This window comes from Colletotrichum aenigma, assembly GCF_013390185.1.
Source record: "Colletotrichum aenigma strain Cg56 chromosome Unknown KSG_Cg56_contig05, whole genome shotgun sequence".
NCBI lineage: Eukaryota > Fungi > Ascomycota > Sordariomycetes > Glomerellales > Glomerellaceae > Colletotrichum > Colletotrichum aenigma.
The window spans coordinates 4,061,783-4,084,166 of record NW_023500911.1 but is presented as its reverse complement, the minus strand read 5'-3'; the positions used below and the strand labels follow the sequence as shown (position 1 = coordinate 4,084,166).

Sequence of the window (22,384 nt, the reverse complement as noted above, 5' to 3'; positions counted from 1 at the left end):
CCCGAGCTGCGACACGAAGTGTACAAGCACTATTCGATCGTCGAGGGCGGCTATTTCTATGTTTGTTCGGCCGACGGTCTCGGCGGTCAATTATGCCAAGCTGATGGCAGTCCCATCGAGGCGAGTCTCATGTTCACTTGCAAGGAGGTGAAAAGAGAGATGGAAGGCATGGTCTTCCGATTTAACACAATTACATTCTCTACCACAACCTCGACACAGCTGCAACGCCGGGCTGCCGACATGGAGTTCGTCATTCGGGAGATTCACAAGATACGGGAAGCGCTGTGCGCAGTTGCTGGCAGTGCTATGACTGATCAAGTTCAAGCAGAACTCAGCATGTTGTATCCTCATTTCATCCCACTACTTAGCAAACTTAGAAACGGGACATGGTCGCCATGGGAGATCCGATTCTCCTACTTGGATGGCATCTCCTACGGCCAATCTCCTTCTCTTTACCACGAAGTTTGCAAGGATCTGCTCCGGGTTTTGTTGCGGAAATGCCCGGGCAGCGTCGCACGATTGGAACAATACTGGCTATGGGCCGACAAGCGGGCTGTATTTGCATACGGCGCAGGGCCCAGTCCTCGTGATGTAGCCCGGTGCGAGTTAACAACTTGGAGCTTTCCATCGGATGGAGAACTTTCAAGCCTACAGACTTGGGTCAGAGTATTTGGGGCATGGGTTCAGACACTATCAGATGAGGGACTATCAGCAGGTGGGGGAATGCCCTATCGAACTACCGACCGCTTCAACTATCGCTTTTCGGCAGCTTCCACTGCAATAGATTTCCTCCAATCGTTGCCTGTTAAGGGCCGCATGCAGCTGCGCAGTATCGTTTTGAACGAAGATAGGGAGTCGGTCGCCTTGTCCGAAAGCCACGGCCAAGGTCTGATACAATTTTGCAAAGAGAACGTCGCGCTTCGGATCGAAAGGCGTGTTGATCTTTGGAGGAACATCCTCCAACACGACCCAGTCAATGCTAAAAGCCATCGTAGACCATGTTTCAACGAATTGTTGACTTCAAACCGCATTATTTGGAATATATCCCAGTAGATGGTGGAAGCTGCAAGGCTGGTTGCGACCGGCATGCCAGAAGCGTCGTTCAAGATGGTAATAGATGCCGGTTCATCACCCCAACAAGCCACTGAGATGTTTAAATCTGCTATTCAACAGAGCGCCTCTTGGCAGGATGCTTGGACTAAAGACCAGCAGAAGAGTTTCGTAGTACAGTATGGAAGTACTCGGAAGCTTCCAGGTCTGATGTTTACGGAATTCCCGCACATTCTACGCGATGTCATGGCGGAGCGGTCGATAATCAGCTGTAACTTTGATGTCGGTGAAGCGTGGTCGTTCGAATCGCAATTTCCACTTCACGAATATTGGACTGAGGAAAAATGGGAGGAGGAATGGGCAGCTTTCTCCGCCACGACTTGGCAGACTAAACCACCCCTGCCAGAGTGGCAGACGCTGGTCAAAGAAAATCTACTGCAGAATGACGGCTCAGAGCGACGCACGCGAAAGGGCAAAAGGAAGTGGAGGGACTACAGCTACCAACTGCCAACGTAGTCTCGGACAGACTGATACGGAATCGGCCGCGGCTTGTGCAAGCCTATGTGACGGTTCACGGGCTGGACGCAAGATGGAAATTTGGATACTGCAAAAGGTTGTTGAAATTACAACATGGGGAATTAATGTTGTGTTATCTAGTGTTGGGATTGTTGGGCCATTGAAGTCGATCTGGCTGATTGCCTCAATTTGTTGACAATCAACTTTATTCCGAAAACTTGCCAGTCATAAAATAATCGTCATGTCCAAATCAGGCCGTACGGAGAGGCATCGTGTTTGCTGCACATACCCCTGCTCCAACGTGAGTAACCAACCCCTGGCCGTTAAGACATCCATGGATAGCAGGGCGTGACACTTTCAGGGATTAGCGCCCTTGACGCGTCCACTTCGCCTGGGATGCGCGTAACCCCACCGACATGCTTCCCAACTTCACCTCAAGACATCCACGATCCCTTAACATACCCAATGACAGCATCCACCACTGACTCCATGGCGTTTCCACCTAGCTCCAAGATGTCGCTGAACTTCCTGACACAACCTGATGCCCAGCTGCGAGAGCCCGCTGAGCTCGCAGCCGCCCTGGCGAAGCTGGACGAGAGACTCAGGGAGTCGAGTATTCCGTACAGTGACCCACTCATCCTCGACCAAGAGATCGTGGAAGCCGATGCGCTCCTCGAAGACGTCGTTCGAACCAGTAGAGACCCCAGTTTTCTCGAGAATCAGAAGGCGCAAAAGATTCTCGGATTCCTCGGTACGAGACTCGAACGCCGTTTGGCCACAGCCCGGAGCGCAATCGCTCGAATGCGAAAAGACCGTATTACAGAACTCCCGACTGAGTTATTGATGGACATCATGAGTCGAGTAACGAACGGCACTTCAAAAATGGGTCTCGACGGTGACGATTTTGTCTCGTCCGATGAACATAACCGAAGCCGAGACGTCGAGTCCATCAAATCTCTCCGCCTCACCAGTCGCCGCATGCGCGATCTGGCCGATCGCTTTCTCATCCGCTCGGTCACTGTCAGAATGATGCCACAGTCTCTGGCTCGACTAGTCGAGATTTCGCATCATCCAGTCTTCTCTCATACCGTTCGCTGCGTGAGAGTCAACTTGGCCTTCTATGCCAAAGCTCTGGCGAACCTGAACAACTTTGCCGGGTTCGAGAAATGGCAATGCGAACGAATACACGAACGTTTCGGACTCGCCAACGAGAAAGCGGATGTAGAAGAAGCTGAAGACCATATGGTCTCGGACCATACGATGGCTCTGCTCAAACGGCTGGACAAGGAGGCCATCGCCACGCGGGAGGTCAAGCGAGGGCGAGACCCTTTCGCTAGCCTCAAGACGTCTTTCAAACGATCACTGCGCACAGCTCATGTGCAGTATAAACAACTCTATGATGAACAGCAACGAATTCGCAAAGATCACAGAAACGGTGTCGATTCGGCCTTTCTGAGAGAGATCTCCGCTGCAATGGCTCGGATGCCTAATGCTACAAGACTGGAGATTTCGGACGAGGATGTTGACCCGGACTGGAAAGACCATTATGACAGGGTGATTCCACATGTCCATACTCTGGATGAGACCACGGGACTTTATCGACTCATGACTTCTCCAATCCGTTGGGAAATTTCGAACACCTGCTCCGAGCAGTGGGCAGGAGCTCCTGTCGGTGTTTTATTACAGCTTCCGGTCGCACTGTCCGAGGCAGGCATCCAACTGACGAGGCTTGCCATTACGGTCACCCCCCCTCGGATAATTCAATGGTCTATGATGCAGCCGACTGAAGAGCTTGCTCTTCTTGTTCATAACGTCAGGGCTCTCGAGTTCACCATGAAATCCAGAGACGACGACGTCTCCGTCACGCCTGCCCACTGGCCAGCGGTACAGGCACATCTAGAGCCTATAGCGGCATATTTGGCAGCCATATCGTCAACTCCAAGCTTGGAAAAGCTTCGCATCGGAGCGGGCGCTTTCGGAAATCACATGTTGGATGAATGGGGCGATCTCCAGCGGTGGCCACCTCTAGCCTCCCTCATCAAGTCCCAGCCATGGCCGAGACTCGAACGTTTGGAGCTTGACAACGTCACCCTCACTTCAGGTCTTCTTGAGGAGCTGATCGGAGAGCGATCCACGGATATGATTGTGCGGCTGGAAAGCGTCTTCATTGACGAAGAAGATGAGGATACTTGGCGCGAAATGCTCGACATGCTGCGGGCGAAAGCAGACCCTTCCCGGCCCAGGAAAGAGGGCGGCGTATGCGGCACGGTCTTTGTCGAGACCCTTTTTGCTCCGTATGGGGGTGAGATCATCGACTTCCTGAAGCGCGACATTGAGCGCATATTCGGCAGCCGGGTCAGGCTCAATGATAAGGCACCGCTCACACCGGCCCTGTCATATTTGAGAGGGCTGAGGTCGAAGAATCCCGTTCCCATGGTCATCGGGACGCCTCCGCTTCCACCCATCCATCATCTCGCGGACGACCTCGCCTGGTGATTTGCCATGGGACATGATGTTCTGATGTAGACAAAGATTTGTTTGGTTACTCAACGCCAAATTCAATCACTTGAACACCCACAGCTCCCCACTAAGGTCACCAGAAACATGTGAGCAGCCCTCGATGTGATTGATAACGTAGGAGAATTTGATTGCGGATCTGCATCGGACGAATCAAACATGCAAATCCGGGGAAGGGGGGCGGTGCCAGCACGGGCTGTGAAAAAGGGGTCCACCGCCCTCCACTCCGCAGACCGCGTGGTAAATGAACGCGCGCGGCAAAGACGCAATGCAATGTCGGCGCCGACTCGGCGGTGACGAGACGGGGGGAGGCAACTCTGAGGGTAGCAGTCTGGTGGGGGAGCGTGGAAGATAACGTGAAAATGCCTGTGAGTTTTCTTTTTTCACCTGAGAACGGAAAAAGCCGGCGAGCTGCAGTCATTATCAACGTACGACGAGGTATCGGGAGTTTATATGGCTCATCTCAGTTATTTGCGTTATTTCTTATCGTTTTTCAGTCAGTGGTTGGTCATCAACGTGGACACAACTTTGCGTGATGAACAATCCAAAATCAAAGTCGAAGGCAATTTTGTTTTACCGCACTTGAAGCCCCTTGCAGAGCATTTTTCATTGACACACTAAAGTCTATCTACATGCACCGTGACATCCCATCTTTTTGCGCCGCTGCTCAACCAAAACCAGAACAATATTTTGACTATGTACATGAACCGAGTCCCAAGTGACAAAGAAAAGGGGAGAAAAGCCTTGCCAACGGCACGACTAATCAAGTTCTCATGAAGACTGTTCACAAGACTTGGTTGGAAGGAGCAGTCCTCCTGAGGTTGAGGATGATCTTGTCATCGGTGTCGTCGCCGGTCTCGTTCCAGCGCAGGTTGTAGATGCCGTCGGTCTCGGTGGCGGTAGCGTACCACAGAGACTCGTAGCTGCCGTCGTCGGCCTCGACGAGGACGAAGTTGCCGTAGAAGGCGAAGCCGCTGGTCTGGCGGCCGGTGGAGGAGGAGTTGCTCTCGAGGAAGGCGACGTTGTGCACGTCGGAGTCGGAGCTGGGGATGGTGAAGGTGAGGTTGGACCAGGTAGGGGTGGTGGTGACGGCGGTGGTGTTGGGCGCGCCGATCCAGGTTTCCTCGTCGTCGGTCTGGGGAGTGACTGTAGGTTGCGATATCAGTAATCTACTCGGACTTGCGAAGTCAAGGGATGTGGGGGATGTTGTATTGGGCGCAGACTTACAGATCACCGGGGCCGCGTTGGAGTCGTTGAACTTAGTGTGGTCTCCGAAGTAGGCATCGCCTGGGAAGAGAACCGTTAGTATGGTGGGGAACTTCGGCAGTGAGGGTCTAGACCGAGACGATCGGATGGTAATGCAGATGGTGTGGTAGAGGAGATGGGACGAAGATGAGATGACACTCTCCATCTGAGGGAATATGGGTTTCGAAACTGAGAGATGAGTGCTTACCTCCAGCAGTAAACAAAGCCAGGCCGCCAATACCAGATCCGTAGGCGTAGATCTGGAAGGAGCTGGTGTCACGACGGACGTGAGCTGACTTGGCAGACCTCACGCTGGCGGGGGCAAGGCCCGGGACCGCGGCGGTGAGGGAGGCAAAGGCCAAGATGAGGCTTCCGATGTGCTGCATTATTGCGATGTTTTGTTGTTGCTTGTTGGAAAGGGTTATATGATGTTGCGTGAGGCGTTGAAGTAGCGACGGACTCAGGTGAGCGGTATTGATATTAGTGTTGCTGTGCCTTTGCTGGTGGTGAGAAGACGAGCAGGAAATCTGTAAGTGGGAAGCAAGTTGGTTATTTATCAATAGCCACGAGAGGCGATATCGAACAATTCTCTGTCCGGAAGATCCGCACCACAACGTGATGTTCCCGCACCACCAAAAACAAAAACCTGGCACAAAAAGCTTTTCCAACCAACAACGCCCAATCCCCCCGTCCCATGATCCCATACTGCGGCTCAGACCACTGAGGCTGAGTCCCCACCGGTAGTACGTAGCAGCTCAATCAATCATCACAACTTCTTCATGCAAACCGCGGCTATCCTCCGCTGTCCAGTGTTTGCCGTTCCGCCAAGCTGTCAGCGGGCTGGGTCCCGAAAAGCAAAAATGAAGGCAGGAAACAGGTGTTGACCTTGCAACGCACAACGGCAGTGCCGTTATCGTTTGTTCTAGGATGAGGGCACATCCCAGATGGCACATACGTCAACACGTCGATTTGTTTTTCGGGATGTGGGATGAACTGGAGCCGACGGAGGGACCATAGCGAAAAAAAGGGGACCCGGGAATCTGTTTTTTGGATGTGGCGCCGTGCGCACGGAAGTCGAAAAGGCGTTAGCAAGGGGGTGGTGATATATCCGTAGGCTGGTAGGTCTTCGAGGTGGACGGCATGAAAAAGGGGATCATTGGAAAGTTTCGCATAGAAGCATCCACGTAAGGGCACCGAGGCTATTCGTAAGGAGGACTTCGGAGAAGAGATGAACACCCTCATCCATCTGGACCACCCCTATCACCGCATCCGCAACCTAGAAAGCACAGACGATAGCTATCGGGCATCCGTAGGGCAGATCGACCGCTCCTGCATCTGTGCAGCTTTTTCTACGGGCCCGCCCGTCCACCGGACCTGGATCAGTGTCCCGGGACGAGGCCGCGCCCCCACCTTTCCGAACACTCGGTCACACCGGCCGTTCTGGGCGGCCTGTGGAAGATCAACATCAGGACCCCTTCATACGTGCCATCTTGTAAGGCTGTTGCGGAGCGACTCCAATGAATATGAATTGCGCCGTTCAGGAAGTTTCCTATTGTATTCGGTGGGCTTGGATGCTACAGTGCATTCTCGTTGGCAGGATTGATATGTCAACAAGATGATCACCAAAGCACGATGTCACATCGGAGAACCCGAACTCTCCTCCCCCAATCTTTGCATCAATGCAGCTCTCTGAGCCTCATTTGTGCCAGAGGTGAATGTTGGAGACCGCGTAGTAAGCGGCAAGGGATGTAGATTATCAGGATTGCGCTACCGGACTACGCGTGCGCTGCACACGCGGCGGATGGTACCGGTGGGATGGGCCTGCAGCAAGACTGCACTGGCATAGCCTTCCTCCGCTCCGGGCGGGATTATCTAAGCCGGAGAAGGAAACGAAGTCCCGGGGGCCCGTTATTGAAGTTGCTTCGCCACCGGGTATGAGCCTTAATATGGCAGCTTTTCATAGCTGGTTTTACTACCATTGCGGCTTAGTCCAGTGTGAGTTCTTACAGCCACTTGTTTACAGCCCTCGGGAAACAATCACTAGAAAGTAAAAGATTGTCCCAGTTGAGTAGAGAGTGACGTAGGCCGGAAGTGTTTGGTGGATGGGCACGAAAAACAATCCATCATCTTCGTCCAACTTGCCTCGGCTGTTCAAGACACATCACCGCCTCGACCTGCATTCTCTTCAATGTCTGCCGTTAACTGCTGTAGAAACTAAGCCTTAGCCGAGAGTTTCAAATAATCGGTAATCCGTCTTCCCTGAGGAGCTTATTGGTCAGAAAGCTTAGCATTGTGTTCCCTCCCCGCCTTTTTCCATCCTCTACGCTTGTCCTCGCTGCCGTAGTATCTACGTTATGTGGGCAGTCGGGAAGTGTTGCAGGGATCCACGCGGTACCGACCGTTTGAAACTCTAGGACAGGTCCTTTCTTTGATTGATTAGATGTCATACCGATCCTGGCACAGTCTTCATATGGGATGAAAAATATCGGGATATTTATAGATGACGTCTTCCGTCAGTCCCCGCCTTGCTCAGCTGCCAAGCCTTAGGCGATATTTCCTTGTCTCCGACCCAAGGGCTGCATGTCCGTTTTGAAGTCCTTGATCCCTCATGTTGCTGGAGTATCTTTCTCGAGCCTAGTTGGAATTCAAAATTTGAACAATGGATGAGGTGCTAAGAGGATTTTCAACAACGTTGCACTTGTGTAGGACATACGCACGCGCGAGACTCAACCTTTCCTCGCCGTTGCCTGTAAGCCTGCCTGCACCGTGCCCTGGCCTTCATCATGCCCTCAAAGTCCACGGCAAGCACTTGCAAGTTCGGCATTCGACTGAGTGGGCTCATGAATGAACTGACTGCCGTCAGCTCCTTGCCCGACCGGAGCTTGTTCTCCTTTTGTATCCCTGTCGAAAAAAGAAAGTGTTGGAGATTTTCCGCGAGGGCTTGCAAAGCAGTCTTCTCGTCGTCATCGCATTTGAAACCTGAGAGGTCCTTTGGCGCTGATGGCTTGATGGAAAGTCGAGTGAGTTTGATTCCGGCCGTCCCAAGGTAGACCAAAAGCTTGCGCACGAAACCGACGTCCTCCATTGTCAGGACGTGGTCGCCCTTCAGGTAGTCATAGTCTTCCCACTTCAAGAAGGGAACTGTGTACCTCTCGGTGAGGTTATCCATAACGTCCTTGTAGAAGTCCAGAGAGGTGTTCAATTTCTTTCCTGAAGTGGGAGACTGAGATGCGTTCCAGCCCAGAATCTTGAGGCCTCCCGTCACCGGCTCATCATAGATTTCCAACTGCGTTATCCCAGGCATCCTCCGTATTAGCCGTGTAAGACTTTCCCCTAAGCTCTGCTTCATCTCCTCTTGCTGCTTGTGGAGTTCTTTGTACGCAGCATACGCCCTATCGAGCTTTACTTGCAGGTCCTCAACGTAGTATTCTGGCTGGTACGTCCTTTCCCATAGGCGAATCTCACGCTTAATTTGAACCTGCTTGAACACCACACGGCTGTCGGCCATTTCCGAGGGGTAGTATGGAAGAATGAGGCGAAGACATTTAACTCCAGGTCCAACAAGTGGGTGAGCAATAACCTTTTCGAGATGCTTCATTGAATCGGTCGCCATTTCGACGGATACGTGAGGCACCAAAAGACGAGATGCCTCCTCGTTGAGTTGACGACAACTCAACCGGATCGACTGGATGTCTTGAATGATGTCGCGGCCGCGATTTGGGACTGGCTCTGTGTAGTCACGATCTGGGCCGTTTGTATCGTATTGGGAAAGGATAATGCCCAATACCTCTCGCGGGAGGCCGGGTAAACCTTTGTACGATAGATACGGTCGGGCGCGGTCGTTGTAGACAGCCCACAGGTCTTGCCGACGCCGGATCAAGTTTCGGATCACGGGGATCTTGGCCTTCAAGCGACGTCTTTCACTACGCCGGTGTCCCCGGGTGCCATGTATCGCCCAGGCCTTTTCGTCCTGGGGAGGTTCCGGCTGCCCCCTCAGAATGAGCCGGAGCGATCGGTCGATCTCGATCAGCTCCTCATGGGCCGCGGCGAGACCAGCGGAGTCTCTGTCAAGGGTCTGCATCTGAGGCGATTATGGTTTTCTGAAATTTTGTCGAGATTTGGAGTTGCTGAGGCCGTCGATTGAAGAGACTTTTTTCTGGGTCTTGTTGTGTTGCAGCTTTCACCGACGTGGCCTGGAATGTAAATATTCGGAAAAAAGAAAAACAAGACAGGGGATGGAGTGGGGGTAGGGGGTGGTCAATCCACATCACATCGAAGTATCTCACAGAGAACCTTTCCTCACCCGGCTGCAGACCAGACGCATCACGAAGTTCGAAGAAACTAGTCAGGAAAATTTGACAAGCAATGTACAGGTGGTCTCAATTGAATATCTACAGTGAAATATGTTCCTGGGCACCGAAGGATGCTTTTCAGCCACGCCAGCCCTGGATCTCATCCAAGGTGAGCACGTACTCGCTCTCGTAGATCTATCGATCGTTAGTCCTTGAACATATTGAATCATAGCGGCTTTGTTTACCGTCTTCAGATCCGCGACGCTGTTCCACTCGGCGTTGTTGATGAAGGTATCACCCCAGACGCAGAAGTACAGCCAGTGGGCCTCGTACGCCTGGAGGAGGTCAGGGAAGGGAGCACTGCCAACCTCCGTCGCGGCGATGAGCTTCTTGTCGCCACCGAGGGCAATGAGATCATTGTATTGAGTGGTCATGGGCTGAGATAATGGTAAGCAAGATCCGTCATACTGAATTTGACTGAAGGGGCACTTACTCCGTGGCCTTGGGCGTAGACATCGGCGCTAAGGATATCGACAGTCTCATCGCCGGGGTACCAAGCCTCCGCAACCGAGTTCCACACCCAGATGAGGTTGTTCAGCTCATGGTGTTTCGTAAGACGGTCGTACAACAAAGCGTAAAGCTTCTTGCACGCCTCGGGGCCCTTAGCACCCCACCAGAACCACGCGCCCTCGGCCTCGTGCAGCGGGCGCCAGAGCACCGGCACGCCAGCATCCTGGAGCTTCTTCAGCTGCACAGCAATGGCGTCAATGTCGCGGATGATGAGGGTGTAGTTGGCGTTGGTGGTGTCGGCGAGGGCAGTCTCGACGTTGAAGTCGGTGGCGCGCGTGTAGAAACCGCTCCACCACTTGTTCTCCTCGGTGTCGTACAGACCCGTGGGCGCGTTCCAGTGCCAGAGGACGGAGACGATGCCACCGCGCTCGGCGTGGGTGATGGCCTCCTCGACGGCGGTTCCGACGGTGCCGCGCTCGACGCGACTGGGGGAGTAGTCCATCAGGTCGACGCTGACGAGGGCGGGGGTCTTGCCGATCTGCTCGTTGACCCAGTTGGAGTAGGAGAGTTCCTGCTGGCCAGAGAGGATATTCTTGCCGTAGATGGAGCGGAGGTACTTGTAGAGGGCGTTGGCGTCGGTGTTCGCCTTGGCGTTGACGAGGGCCTCGTTGATGTTGTGGGGTCCGCGGGCGGCGGAGGGCGTGAGGGTGATGGAGTCAATGAGGTAGCTTCTTAGGTCAGTCATAGAGCATCTCATATCGCGTCAGCTAACTTACTATCCCCAGTTCTTGACGATGTCAATTGTGTTGTTGCCCTGGTTCAGGAGGACCTGACCAGCAGAGACATTTGCCCACGTCTCGCCAGCCGCGAGGAGAACCTCGCTTGCAGCACCGCCATTGAGGACGACGTTGGTGCGCTTCTCGCCGTAAATGCCGGCGTATCTGATGCTCAGATCGAAGAGCTTCTGGCCATCACCGGTGCAGTCAACATTGATAGTGAGCTTGTCGGTGTCGTCTTCGAAACTGGTCACGTATCCGGTGCCTATGAAAACTGAAGTCAGATTGATGTAGTTGCAAATGAAGCTTTCGGTGCTCACCAGTGAAGCCAGCCTGGGCAGTGTCAACCGTCGTGCCGGAGAGGACACCGTCCTCGGCCTCGTAAACCTTGGCCCCGTCGGTGCCGATGCACGACTGCGAATACACGCCAGCGGCAAACGCGAGGACGGCACGCAGAGAAAGCGCCGTGGATCTCGCCATGGTTATCGCGGAAGATCAGCACGGGGATGGAATAAAGAAACAAAAGCGAATGGAAAGATCGGATGCAACTCAAGCCGTCTGGATCAGATCCAGACAGACGGGTGCGGCCGGTGGGATATATACCTCATTCCAACTGCCCGAGACCATTCTAAATCAAACAGCCTGTCAGGCCCCCTCAATCTCGCCCATATGGCCAAGAGACGTAAGGGGAATCACAGGAGGGGAAGATCATTAAGATTCCAGGGGGCGACGGAGGTTATTTTTGCGTCTCCACATCCACCCGCTTCCCCCATCGAGCAGCGTCTGCCGGGATTTGGAGATTTCCTGCCGGGGCATGACGGAGGGGGCTTTGACTTTCGTGAACGTGAACGCGGAGCGAGAGGCTCCGTGTGCGGCGAAAGGGGCAGATGAGGGGACCGATTTGGAGAAGACCCTTGGCTTCATATGGGCGCATGACTGCACAATTGACAAACTTGTGTGACGCAAGCCCGCCGCAACGAAGATCTTGAGTCCTTTCGAGAGACTTGGCCATCATCCGAAGCCCTTCTTAAGCTTAAGGAGACCTGTTCAGTCGGCCTGCTCGTCCGAACTTGACTGAACCTTTTGCGATGGGTCCCCGTCGATCGCTCATCCGACTGGCCCGCCGCCGAGTCCGCGAGGGTTTGGAGACATGGTTTGGGCTTGCAACGCTGATCCACTTCGCATCAACTGGAGACACCACACGAAATTTTCGCATCGTGCCACCGAAAATTGCGCGGCTACGGCTACATGATGCCACTCCCACCGCTCAACGTCAAGCAATCCAGCAGATGCTCGCATCTGCCCGGCTAGCTCAATCGGTAGAGCGTGAGACTCTTAATCTCAAGGTTGTGGGTTCGACCCCCACGTCGGGCTCAATTCCCGTCAGCGATTGACCTCTCTTTTTTGCTTTTTACTGCGTTTGCTCAAATTTAATATTTACTCCTGTTATAAAGACTAAATGCACATCTTCAGCAGTGAGGAAGAAGTAGTTCAGTACACTTTGATTAAGATTATATACATATTATGAGCTATTTAGACTTTTTACTTTAGCTTAGTTGCCGCTCTAGCGACTTTTTGTAAATCACGGCGAGCAACACTCAGACAAACGCTAATTGAGTTATTGTGTCCTTCCTTCTTCAGTTGAAAGTAAGTAGGATCTAGATGCTTACTATTACGTGACTAATAACGGCGCGTATAAGGATGAGGGAGACGAATATTTTCCTTCTTAGGAATCGATCCTCATAGGGCTCGCGAAATGTAGATTTTGAGCCGACAACAATTGTCATCCCAAAAGAATTGATTACGATGCCCATCATTATCGACAACACAATCTCAATTTCCTCTCATCAAGCCATGTCTATCCCAGGATTGTTGCGTGTGCAGAAGGCACATTAGGACTCCATAGCACCAAATAAGCATAAATCTGCTAATATGGTTGGTAGTGATCGGGCTCATCTGAAGTTGAAATATTTTCCATATCATAAACTGATAGCTTTCCTAGTAGAGAGCATAGAAATACAGTCTTAAAGTCATAAGATAGCATAATTATCTCCTGTGTATATTTGGGGCAACACTCTTGAGACTCTCATACACAGCAGAGTATTTCATGTAGGGTCTAGTGTAGCCCAGTGATAGGATAAGTGTGTATCTTCTGTTGTGCCTAACCTCTGGAGGTCATATTAGCTACCTCGGCAGCTCTCTATCTACAAGCAAGGTTCCCGTTGGAGTTGTGAATGTTTATATCTATGCAAATGATTAAAAGGCTGGCAAGCACGCTTGTAGAGCTTTGCACCTACCAAGGCTGACCATATTTTCGACGTGTCCCCCTTTTCCGTTACCGCACCCTGCGCGCAATTCGTATATGTTCTTCCAACTTGTCATGTGAATGTTACGACAAGTTTGCTGGAATTGTCCTCTACAGGGTCCTGTGTCAGCAGTCGCGGTGAAAAGATTTTGAACTCAATACGCCGGCAACGTACCCTCTGCCGAAATAGAGATGACCGTCTCTGTTTACGAAGCAGTCGCCTAAGTTGAGCTTTGGACCGCGGTTCCAGGAGCCATCGGGCCTGCGACACTGGAGACATTCCAACGTTGCAGTGCCAACAAGGTTGCAAAGATCGCACGAGGCGGCGAAGCTGGCGCATACGGCGTTGCCCATGGCAAACAAGGGGACGATGAACTTGGTTACGCGCATGATGACAGACGAAGATATGTGCACTTTGTTGGGTATTGATGCTAATGTATGATATGAGCGGATTTCTCTGAGTGGTGCCCCCTCGCGATATTTAACAGTCAGAGCCAGCACGATTGCCTCGTCCGAGCTAAGCGCAAGAGTGCCGCCATGCCGTTCGCCCGAATATGAGAAATATCCATCAGACACCAACACGAGGCCCACTAGACTGATCACATCTTGGCTTATTTGAACCCATTGAACTTTCGGGCATGATCAGAAGAGGTCTGGACCTTAGATGCGACCTCAGGCCTGTCAAGATGGATAGATGGCATGATGCCAGCCCAGTCACGCTGCTAGCCCGGGCGAGAACTGGATCTTTCAAAGTTGATGGTTTGTCCTTGGCTGTTTACTAGACCTCCCAGCTCCGTCCTCCCGAATAGCTGTGCCTCATGAACTTGCAGAGCTTCTGATGATTGTGGAGTTCTGTGCTGGGCAACTTCAAAGCTGTTGTGGGAACGTGTTGGTTGCAGCTGCAGAAGAAACGGCTCAGAGTCTTCGCTAAGCACTCGGCTAGTTGAAACGGTAGCCTAGAGCGGGCTTTGTCGAACACTCTTGCGCAGCGGAACTTTTCATCCCACTTGAACTAGTCGACACCTGCCTGATTAAGAGGAATTCGACCATGCTATGACTACCATTTAAACCCGTGCCGCAGGGGCCAAGTCTGGCGGGCCGTTTTTTCGTTGTTAGCCGGTGAATCTCTCTATGCCAATGGTGGAACCGCAGTGGACCACCAAGAACTAACGGCCTTGGCTGTTGGTACGAGGATGGACCGCAAAACACATTCATTGCTGATGTTCCGGCTTTGGCTGGGCAAAGAATGAAGACTGTGCTGTGAGGGCGGATTACGAGCCACCAATGCCTTTCTCTGTCAGACAGTGGCCATCATCACCAGGACACGCCTCAACAGCAGATGCAAGATTCGCGACAACCAGCCCGAAGTATAAGTACAACTTGGGACCTCTGCAAAAAATTGAATTCCGCAGAGCTTTCAACACAACACTGTTTAGCACCCTCCAAGTCTCGTTTTCTCAGCCATCAACATGCTCCTCTCACGAGTCTGCGTGGCTATTCTGACCTCTGTCGCCTGCGTGGGCGCAGTCGACACCAGTGCCGCTCAAGAGAATCCAACCATCGACCTCGGAGAACTGGACAGTCTCGACGTATTCTTTTCAATGCTCGGCACCAATTCAAGTCAGTGGGTTGATATCTCTGAATATGAGACACCCGACGATCCAGCGGTCATTGACACCTGGCGCAACACGCCCCCGAACACAACAGTTTTCGACTTGGACACAGAGTTGAGCCTTGTTAGCCGCCAACAGCGCTACAACTACTGCCAGGATTTGACTGGATTCGCCAGAATTGTTTGCGAGAACATGCCTCACCGCTACGCTGTCTGGGTCGCCGGTGGTGCATATATCATCTCGTACGGCCCCGGCGCGCTCACAGAATGGCTGAACGGCATGGCGGCCGCTATCCGAGCGGGTCGTAATGTCAGGGCTGCTTGGATTGGGGACGATAACGGCGGCGGCGGCGGCCAGCCCGTTCCTGACTCTCGTCGAGCCATCGCGGGTGCAAGTCTTCCCGATGACACCAACATTCGTTTTGCGATCCCGGCCGACCTTCATGGAATGCAAAAGCGCCAGGTCTCTGAAGAGGGAACGATCGGCGTCAAGATAACCAGCGATTACATTTATAATTCCGCCACGAAGGAACTCACCTATGAATCATCTTCCGGATCTTTTTCCTTCGGGGCATCGGAGAGTTTGATGGCACGTACTCCGGTTGAAAAGCGACAGAGCAAAGACTACACCATCGTTCTGAGATCGGTCCGAGTCACTCCTGCACTGACAGTGGCGCCGGTTGGTTGCATCAGTCGACTCCTGAGGACTCACTTGGATCGTTCCTCTGAGACTAATCGATTTGGGTGCTACCCAATCGACAACAATGGTTCATGGAAGGCCAAGCTGCACGTCAACATCAACAAGGGCAGGTTCAACTACGGCACATATGGTACTTGCTGTTAAACAGCCCTCATAATACCCTCCCTTGTACCCCGATCGCAGGGGCCCGTGATGAGAGATGGAAGTGGATGCCAACCGTGGCGTACATGTATGCTTCGAATGTTGTGTATTTGGGCATCCCCTTATCTTCATGTCCAAATCAATCACCCAGGGGAAATTGGCATCGTGTATGCTCTGGAATCGTGTAATAGTGTCTAAACTGGTTCGTATCACGAAATAGTTTTGCTTCCAACCAAGATGTAAAGTGAAACGCGCGCGGAGAAGATTCCCGCTCGACATATTTATCCTAGAGTGACGCTGCAGCCAAGATACAAAATTTGCGTGGGAGACGCTTCCATCTTGAATTCGTCCGAGATTTTCCACATTAGCTCTTGTAGCTCCTGATGCCTCTTTCCAGTATTTCCAGGCACCTCGTCAGGAAAAACGGCACATAGTAAACGATAACAAGGACTCCAACTGCTTTAAAAACCCAGACAGGAGGAAGAACGTCGTTAGAGAATCTCCATATCAATAGGAATAAAGACTGAAACTCCGATTTTCTTCTGTTCAAATCGTGTCGAATGGCAGCGCCGCCTTGATCGGCCGGCGGCGGTTTGCCTGATGCAGGCGCGATCTTTTTGTCATCCATCGGGAGGTAGCTTCCTTTCTATTAACTACATTCTTATTAGTGATCTTTGGCTTCGATGACAACAAGAAGAAAGTCAGGCCTACACTGATTTCTCAATTCGTACAAGATTGGAGTGTGATGGTCAGATTTCACTGTTTCGAATGCTGAGATGTACACGCAGAATTGGTTCTAGCAGTACAGGGGTCGGGAAGCAGAGAAGTCAAGGGACCAATCAAGGGCATATATAATGGACTACAAGCCAAGGCGCCAAGGATGTACCAGAGTCCGGTTCGGCATCGATAGCCGTGAATAGCAACTTATACCCACAACTCAGTATGAGTAGTTATGAACGTGATTTTGAGACCAACAAAGGTTACCCCAGTACATTTATCTTCCAGAATCATAGTTACGATGCGCAGGAACTAAAAACAGACAACTGTCTTCTTCGCATTTGCCAGTATAACTTATTACATAGCTTTCCTCACACTTTTGTCTGTCATCCGAGCGTATATGCTTAAATCTGAACTCGCCTCTTGATTTCGACATTAACCCTTGAATCAGGCATAACAAGTGTCTGTTTGACAATACTTGCTGGCCGCAAAGGTCCTGTTCCAGTGCTCTTGAACTGCATGTCGTAGTTCATCAGCAATTCCACGAGGATACACTTGATCATGTACACAGCGAAGAACCGGCCTGGGCAAGAATGTGGGCCATGGCCAAAGTTGAAAGCGTCTGGTCCTGTGGTGGCAGCTTGGTGCTTCATTTCGCGACCGGGAATCTCGCGAAGGCGCGAGAATCGGAAACCATCAAATTCTGCGGGCGGCGCGTTCTTCGTCTCGCTATTGTACGAAGGGCTAAATGTCTGGGTTGTTTCTGATTGACTGTATTTATGTGAGTAATTGTCGTGAGCGGCATAGTCGTTGGAAAAACTTACTAAACACCCCATAGTGGGAAGGCGACGGAGGTTCCCGCAGGAAGTTTCAGGCCGGTGGAGAATGTATAATCTTTCCGAACTCTTCTCACGGAACCACCTGCAATGATATGAGTGAGTCACCGGGATTAAGGTCGGCGTGTGGAGTTGCATCGCCTTACCAAAGTTCAGAGGACTTAACCGCTGACTCTCTTTGATGAAGCTGTCCAGCTTTTTGAGCTTGTTGAGAGATGTCTTCGATAGATAGTTCTTTCCGGTTTCGTCTCGCTGGTATCCGTCCTCCGCTATGACTTGTTGGATTTCCTCTCGAAGAGGCTGGATGTATTCCGAATGGCCAAGTAGATCCATCACCGCCTATTTCAACGTCAGCAGTCAGGACACTTGGGAGTTTGTCATAGTACTCACGAAAGTGGTTGTGCTTGATGTGGTGTGTATCGCCGCAAATGATAGAAGCATCTGGTTGTTGCCGACGGCCTCGGCAGTCCGCCTCTCTTGTGGCAGGTACTTCATCATCCATGAGATGAAGGCGCCTCGCGACCCAGGCTTCGCCTTCTCTTCTAGGTTGAACTCATTCTGAACGAAGTCCGACACTAGTGGCTTCATCCACTCTTGCGCCCTCTTCTGCTCTCTGAGCATGTGCTGGACCTCAGGCAAGAAGCCCAAGAAAAACGGTCGGATCAAGGGGTGCAGCCTCAACATTGCCACACGTGATTTCGCGACGTCGACGGTGAAGTTGATTGACGCTGCCAGCCATTCCTCGTCACGACTAAGAGGCAGGCCGACGAACACCCGGCCGCTCATGAGACCGACCATGCGAAGAATCGTCTTGTGGAGGTTGAATGTCTGCCACTCGGTCGAAGAACCGACGAGCTGCTCCATCCCGTGGCGTACCTCATCTTGAATGGGCTGCAAGACCCCATTCAAGTTCCTGGTAAGATCGACTCGCACTGCGCCGATGACGTCGGGGTTGTCAACTCCGATGTGGGTGTATTTGCCGAGGAAGACATCGTACAGCTCGGCACCGAAGGAGAACTCGGATTCAGCAGCGTGAATAACTTCTTGGTAGAGAGTCATTGGAAGGATGACTCGCCTTTGTGATCTCTGGTTAGCCAAGCTTCTTACATGTCTCGGGTATGTCAACTTACGGTGGATCTGCTGGGACAATGAATGGAGTATCCGGGTACTGGAAGCGACCGTCAATCAGCATCTTGAAAATCGACTAGAAAGATATGTCGGAAGCGTTACCTTCTGGTGTCCTTCTAGTACTGCGTATGCCATATTCTGATCACCCGGTGATCCCACGATTGGGAAGTTGAGTCTCGTGGTGAGCTTCTTCCATAGCCGATAAAGCCCCAGCACAGCCGTCACGCAGACGACGGGAGCCCAAAGTTGCCACAACATGTTGTCAGTGTTTTGAAGCCACGCCCAAATTCTCGAAGCGTGAAAGGCGCAAGTTGACCAAAGACCATCCATCTTGAAGGATACCGTCGAACCGTCGCCTTTTAACAAACGTGCAGTATCGAGACCTGTCCCCCTCACCGGTCGCTCGCGTTCCACCAGTTACACCAATATCCGCTAAAGATTTAAGCCTCGGTGTCTCTCGTAAGCTTGACGTGTTACGTCGCCGAGCGAAGGTGAAACTAGCCGCCCGCGACAAGGACAAGCATTCCAAAAGTCCGCCCGTTGCTCCTGTGGCTGCGCCCAAAGTAGACTCGCGTCGCCTAAATTCTCACCACGCACGGCAGATCAAATAAGCGCTAGACCCTGATCATGGCGTGTTTATCAACCAAAGACCCGTTTCCTTGCAGTTCATGTTCGACCCTTAGACCCTTATGGCCGTTGCGGACGCGGTTGCCTTCGGATCCGGCACAACACTGGAGGCGGTGCAGCTAGCTTTCCAAAGGATCCGGTCTTAACGGCCTGTCTTGCGCGTCCGCGCTCTTCGCGCTCTCCTCGACGTCATCTAAAGTTTGATGACATCCATCGTTCGCTGAAGTGCCTCCCTCGTCATTTTTCCACTAAGCGTTTTTCGCATCTTCAAAAAAAGCTCCAAAATCCTTCAAACGCCACAACAGTGCCGCAGTGCTGCAGGTGAGAATTCGCGTTCGCGGGGTATTCGATTGCGCCCCTCATTGGTGCTCTCCGACAGATTATGGTGGTCAGAAGCTTGCAAGGACGTTCGGGAGATTACATGGCCTGCAGTGTAATGTCACATCAATCGAGATCTAGCCATTCGTTTGATCGCATTCGCCGCCCATTGGCAAATGCGAGGGTTCCAATACGCCAGCTTTACGCGCACTTTTCGCACAGCAGGTTCGTAAAAGCCTACGGTCGCCGGTGAACTTTTAGATTAGCGCATCATCTGAAGTAGCTTTCAATTTGGGCAACGGCATTGACTCAACGGCCACTCGACTTCGTGGCTGCACCTAGGGCATGTGGGCGCGGAGTAGACTGCGAGCCTCCGTCCATTCTCCTAGTCCATCCCAACATGAACTCCCCCGGACCATCCGTAGTTGAACTTTGAGATGGTCAACCTCCGTGCGCAAGTCAAAAGCATGACATGCTTTCCGTAAACAGCAAACAAATCGGAAAAGAGGGACCGGGGTGGCTTTTTCCATGTATCGTGAGGGGCGAAAGTTTACCGAGGCGATGGATCACCGTCGCACAAGATAAGACAATGGAGCAGAGACTGGAGCGCTCACGTATGCGTTCTGGGAAAGCAAGAACATGTTTATCGAGACATCGAATGACTTTTGCCGAGCCTCTGTGCGTGCATGCAGTTAAAGTTGCCATTAAGGAAGTCATTCGCGACCGATGTCACACAATTGGTCGGTTTAACGATAACGAAGGAAATCCGGAAGCCCGAGCACCGCCTCCGGCGAAGACTTGCTGGATTCGTTGATCGTAGTTTAAGCCCGAATAAATCATGTTCTAGAATCGGTCAACTCACAAGGCAAAGAAGCAAAATAATTCATGAACTTTAACAGTATCACAGACCTCATCTTCTTTCACAATTCTTAGGTGGCACCTCAAGGCACGAGAATTCTCACGTGCACTTGCGGCAAACGCTATTCGCGAGCAGATCGGCAGAGCTTCGCAAATCCCCTGATCATCTGGGTCAAACCTCTCGGCTGGATAATTGTGAGATTCATTAATCTGACACCCGAAGCACGCCAGTCTCAATACCTCGCTTCCAGATTTGCTGACTGCCCACGTTGCACTGAACGTCAATCTAATCAAAAGTGCTAAGCACCCATATTGCCCATGAGGCCAGATTTGTATAAGCAAGCGGCTCGGCACGTGGCCCACATTTGGAGTTTCGGAGCGGAAGCCGAATATTCCAATCGGGGTTCTTGGCCTTGCGCGGCAATTTGTGCTCTAGCGAACCAGATGCCGGACGCTAACACGGGACGGCAGCCGGAACCAGAAATCTGTTCATTGCGAGCAATATATCTCTCACAATCACCTTCCCCAGCTAACCCCAAGTTTGGCGCCATGGGTCTGGTGGGGCGGTGATCATGGCCTGAAGAGGCTTCTCGGACGGAGACGTCTCTTCAAGAGCCTCTTGGCTGTGCGAGACCGTTGCAATGTGATGAGGCGCCTTTGGTTCCGTTCCTGAGATGGTGATGGAGGCTCCGTGACTAGAAGGAAATGCCATCAATTGCGACTCGCCCATGGAATCTTTAGGGTATAAAAATCACCTCAGTCGCGCTTCTTGATAGTCATGCTTTCGTCTCTGTGATGAGCCTCTTAGCCCGGTGCTAGATAAAATTTCGCTCTTCGTTGAATTGTCTTTTGCCTCATTTGGAAATGCATTTCGCTTCAATTCTCACTCTCCTTTCCGCTTTGGGCGCCGTCTCGGCATCCCCTCGCTGGGGTGTCAGGGGACACCACTTCCGTCGCCAGGGCTCCATCACCAATGACACGACAAACCCCTTTACCGGCAAGAAGCTTTATGCCAACCCCGACTGGGCCGAGAAGCTCGAGCAAACCCATGATGCATTCGTAGCCAAGGGTGACAGCGAGAATGCCGGCAAGGTCCGCACCATCCAGAACATCGGCACCTTTGTCTGGGTGTCCAACACCGCCAGCCTGGTCAACATCGACACTGCCGTTGAAAGAGCTCGTGCCATTCAAAAAGAGACCGGAGAGGAGCAGATAGTTGGCCTGGTGCTGTACAATCTCCCTGATAGAGACTGCAGCGCTGGGGAGAGCGCTGGTGAGTTCAGTAGTGAGGAGAACGGACTGGAGCTGTACAAGGAGACATACATCAAGCCGTACGCCGAGAAGCTGGCTGCTGCGAGCGACTTGACATTCGCAGTAGTACTTGAGCCTGATTCTCTGGCAAACTTGGTTACAAACTTGGCTGTCGAGTTCTGTGCCAAGGCTGCACCGGTGTATGAGGAGGGTATTGCCTACGCCATTTCTAGCTTACAGTATGACAATGTCCACCTTTACATCGATGCTGCTCACGGAGGATGGCTTGGCTGGGACGACAACCTCGCACCTTGTAAGTCACTGAACTTAATCTACACACCTTGGATTCTATTGCTAATAAAATCTCAAAGCGGCCAAGCTCTTTGCCAAGGTCGTCCACAAAGCCGGTAACAACACCAGAATCCGTGGCTTCTCGACCAACGTCTCCAACTACAACCCCTTCAACGCCAACCCGCGCGCCAACTACACTGAGTGGAGCAGCTCATGGGACGAGAACCACTACGCTCTCTCCCTTGCCCCTCATCTTGAAGCCGAGGGTCTGCCGTCCCGCTTTATCATTGACCAGGGCCGCGTTTCCAACAGCAGAGAGGAGTGGGGTGAGTGGTGCAACGTCAGCCCTGCCGGTTTTGGTATGCAGCCTGGCACCCCGGTCAACAACACTCATATCGACTCCATCGTCTGGGTCAAGCCCGGTGGTGAGAGCGACGGACGCTGCGGACTTGAAGGTGCGCCGAGGGCTGGAGAGTGGTTTGACGAGTACGTTCAGATGCTCGTTGAGAACGCAGACCCCTCTATTGTTGCAAGCAAAGTCTAGATGCTTGGGTGGATCGAGAAGAGTTTGCAGGATGGAGAGAATCAGCGGAACAGGCCTAAAAAATAGGCAATTCTCTTCTTGTCAATTTCTTCACAGACGTACATACACAATTTAGAAGCTTCCCTCCCCAGTTCTCCTAGATCTTTTCCA

At 52.1% G+C, this 22,384-nt stretch overlaps 6 protein-coding genes across 6 annotated transcripts; 2 read left to right on the top strand and 4 right to left on the bottom strand.

The window, feature by feature from the left end:
• Positions 1 to 2,031: 2,031 nt before the first annotated feature.
• On the top strand, positions 2,032 to 4,062 carry CGCA056_v008735 (uncharacterized protein; the record flags this gene model as incomplete). The annotated part of the gene is made up of 1 exon (XM_037323982.1): positions 2,032 to 4,062. The coding sequence occupies one exon, from the start codon at positions 2,032 to 2,034 to the stop codon at positions 4,060 to 4,062; it is 2,031 nt and encodes a 676-aa protein (XP_037177941.1).
• Positions 4,063 to 4,867: 805 nt separating this feature from the next.
• Positions 4,868 to 5,714, bottom strand: CGCA056_v008734 (uncharacterized protein; the record flags this gene model as incomplete). Its single annotated transcript, XM_037323981.1, has 3 exons — positions 4,868 to 5,229; positions 5,311 to 5,370; positions 5,537 to 5,714. The coding sequence occupies 3 exons, from the start codon at positions 5,712 to 5,714 to the stop codon at positions 4,868 to 4,870; spliced, it is 600 nt and encodes a 199-aa protein (XP_037177942.1).
• A 2,297-nt stretch (positions 5,715 to 8,011) lies between these two features.
• On the bottom strand, positions 8,012 to 8,941 carry CGCA056_v008733 (uncharacterized protein; the record flags this gene model as incomplete). The annotated part of the gene is made up of 1 exon (XM_037323980.1): positions 8,012 to 8,941. One exon carries the CDS (start codon positions 8,939 to 8,941, stop codon positions 8,012 to 8,014), a length of 930 nt encoding a protein of 309 aa, XP_037177939.1.
• An 817-nt stretch (positions 8,942 to 9,758) lies between these two features.
• manA (Mannan endo-1,4-beta-mannosidase) lies at positions 9,759 to 11,386 on the bottom strand (the record flags this gene model as incomplete). The annotated part of the gene is made up of 5 exons (XM_037323979.1): positions 9,759 to 9,815; positions 9,866 to 10,057; positions 10,114 to 10,858; positions 10,907 to 11,171; positions 11,227 to 11,386. The coding sequence occupies 5 exons, from the start codon at positions 11,384 to 11,386 to the stop codon at positions 9,759 to 9,761; spliced, it is 1,419 nt and encodes a 472-aa protein (XP_037177940.1).
• A 5,399-nt stretch (positions 11,387 to 16,785) lies between these two features.
• P450-3 (Cytochrome P450 monooygenase 3) lies at positions 16,786 to 18,603 on the bottom strand (the record flags this gene model as incomplete). Its single annotated transcript, XM_037323978.1, has 6 exons — positions 16,786 to 17,152; positions 17,206 to 17,302; positions 17,364 to 17,556; positions 17,608 to 18,292; positions 18,348 to 18,385; positions 18,448 to 18,603. 6 exons carry the CDS (start codon positions 18,601 to 18,603, stop codon positions 16,786 to 16,788), a joined length of 1,536 nt encoding a protein of 511 aa, XP_037177937.1.
• Positions 18,604 to 21,012: 2,409 nt separating this feature from the next.
• Positions 21,013 to 22,234, top strand: CEL6B (1,4-beta-D-glucan cellobiohydrolase CEL6B; the record flags this gene model as incomplete). The annotated part of the gene is made up of 2 exons (XM_037323977.1): positions 21,013 to 21,712; positions 21,771 to 22,234. The coding sequence occupies 2 exons, from the start codon at positions 21,013 to 21,015 to the stop codon at positions 22,232 to 22,234; spliced, it is 1,164 nt and encodes a 387-aa protein (XP_037177938.1).
• Positions 22,235 to 22,384: the final 150 nt, after the last annotated feature.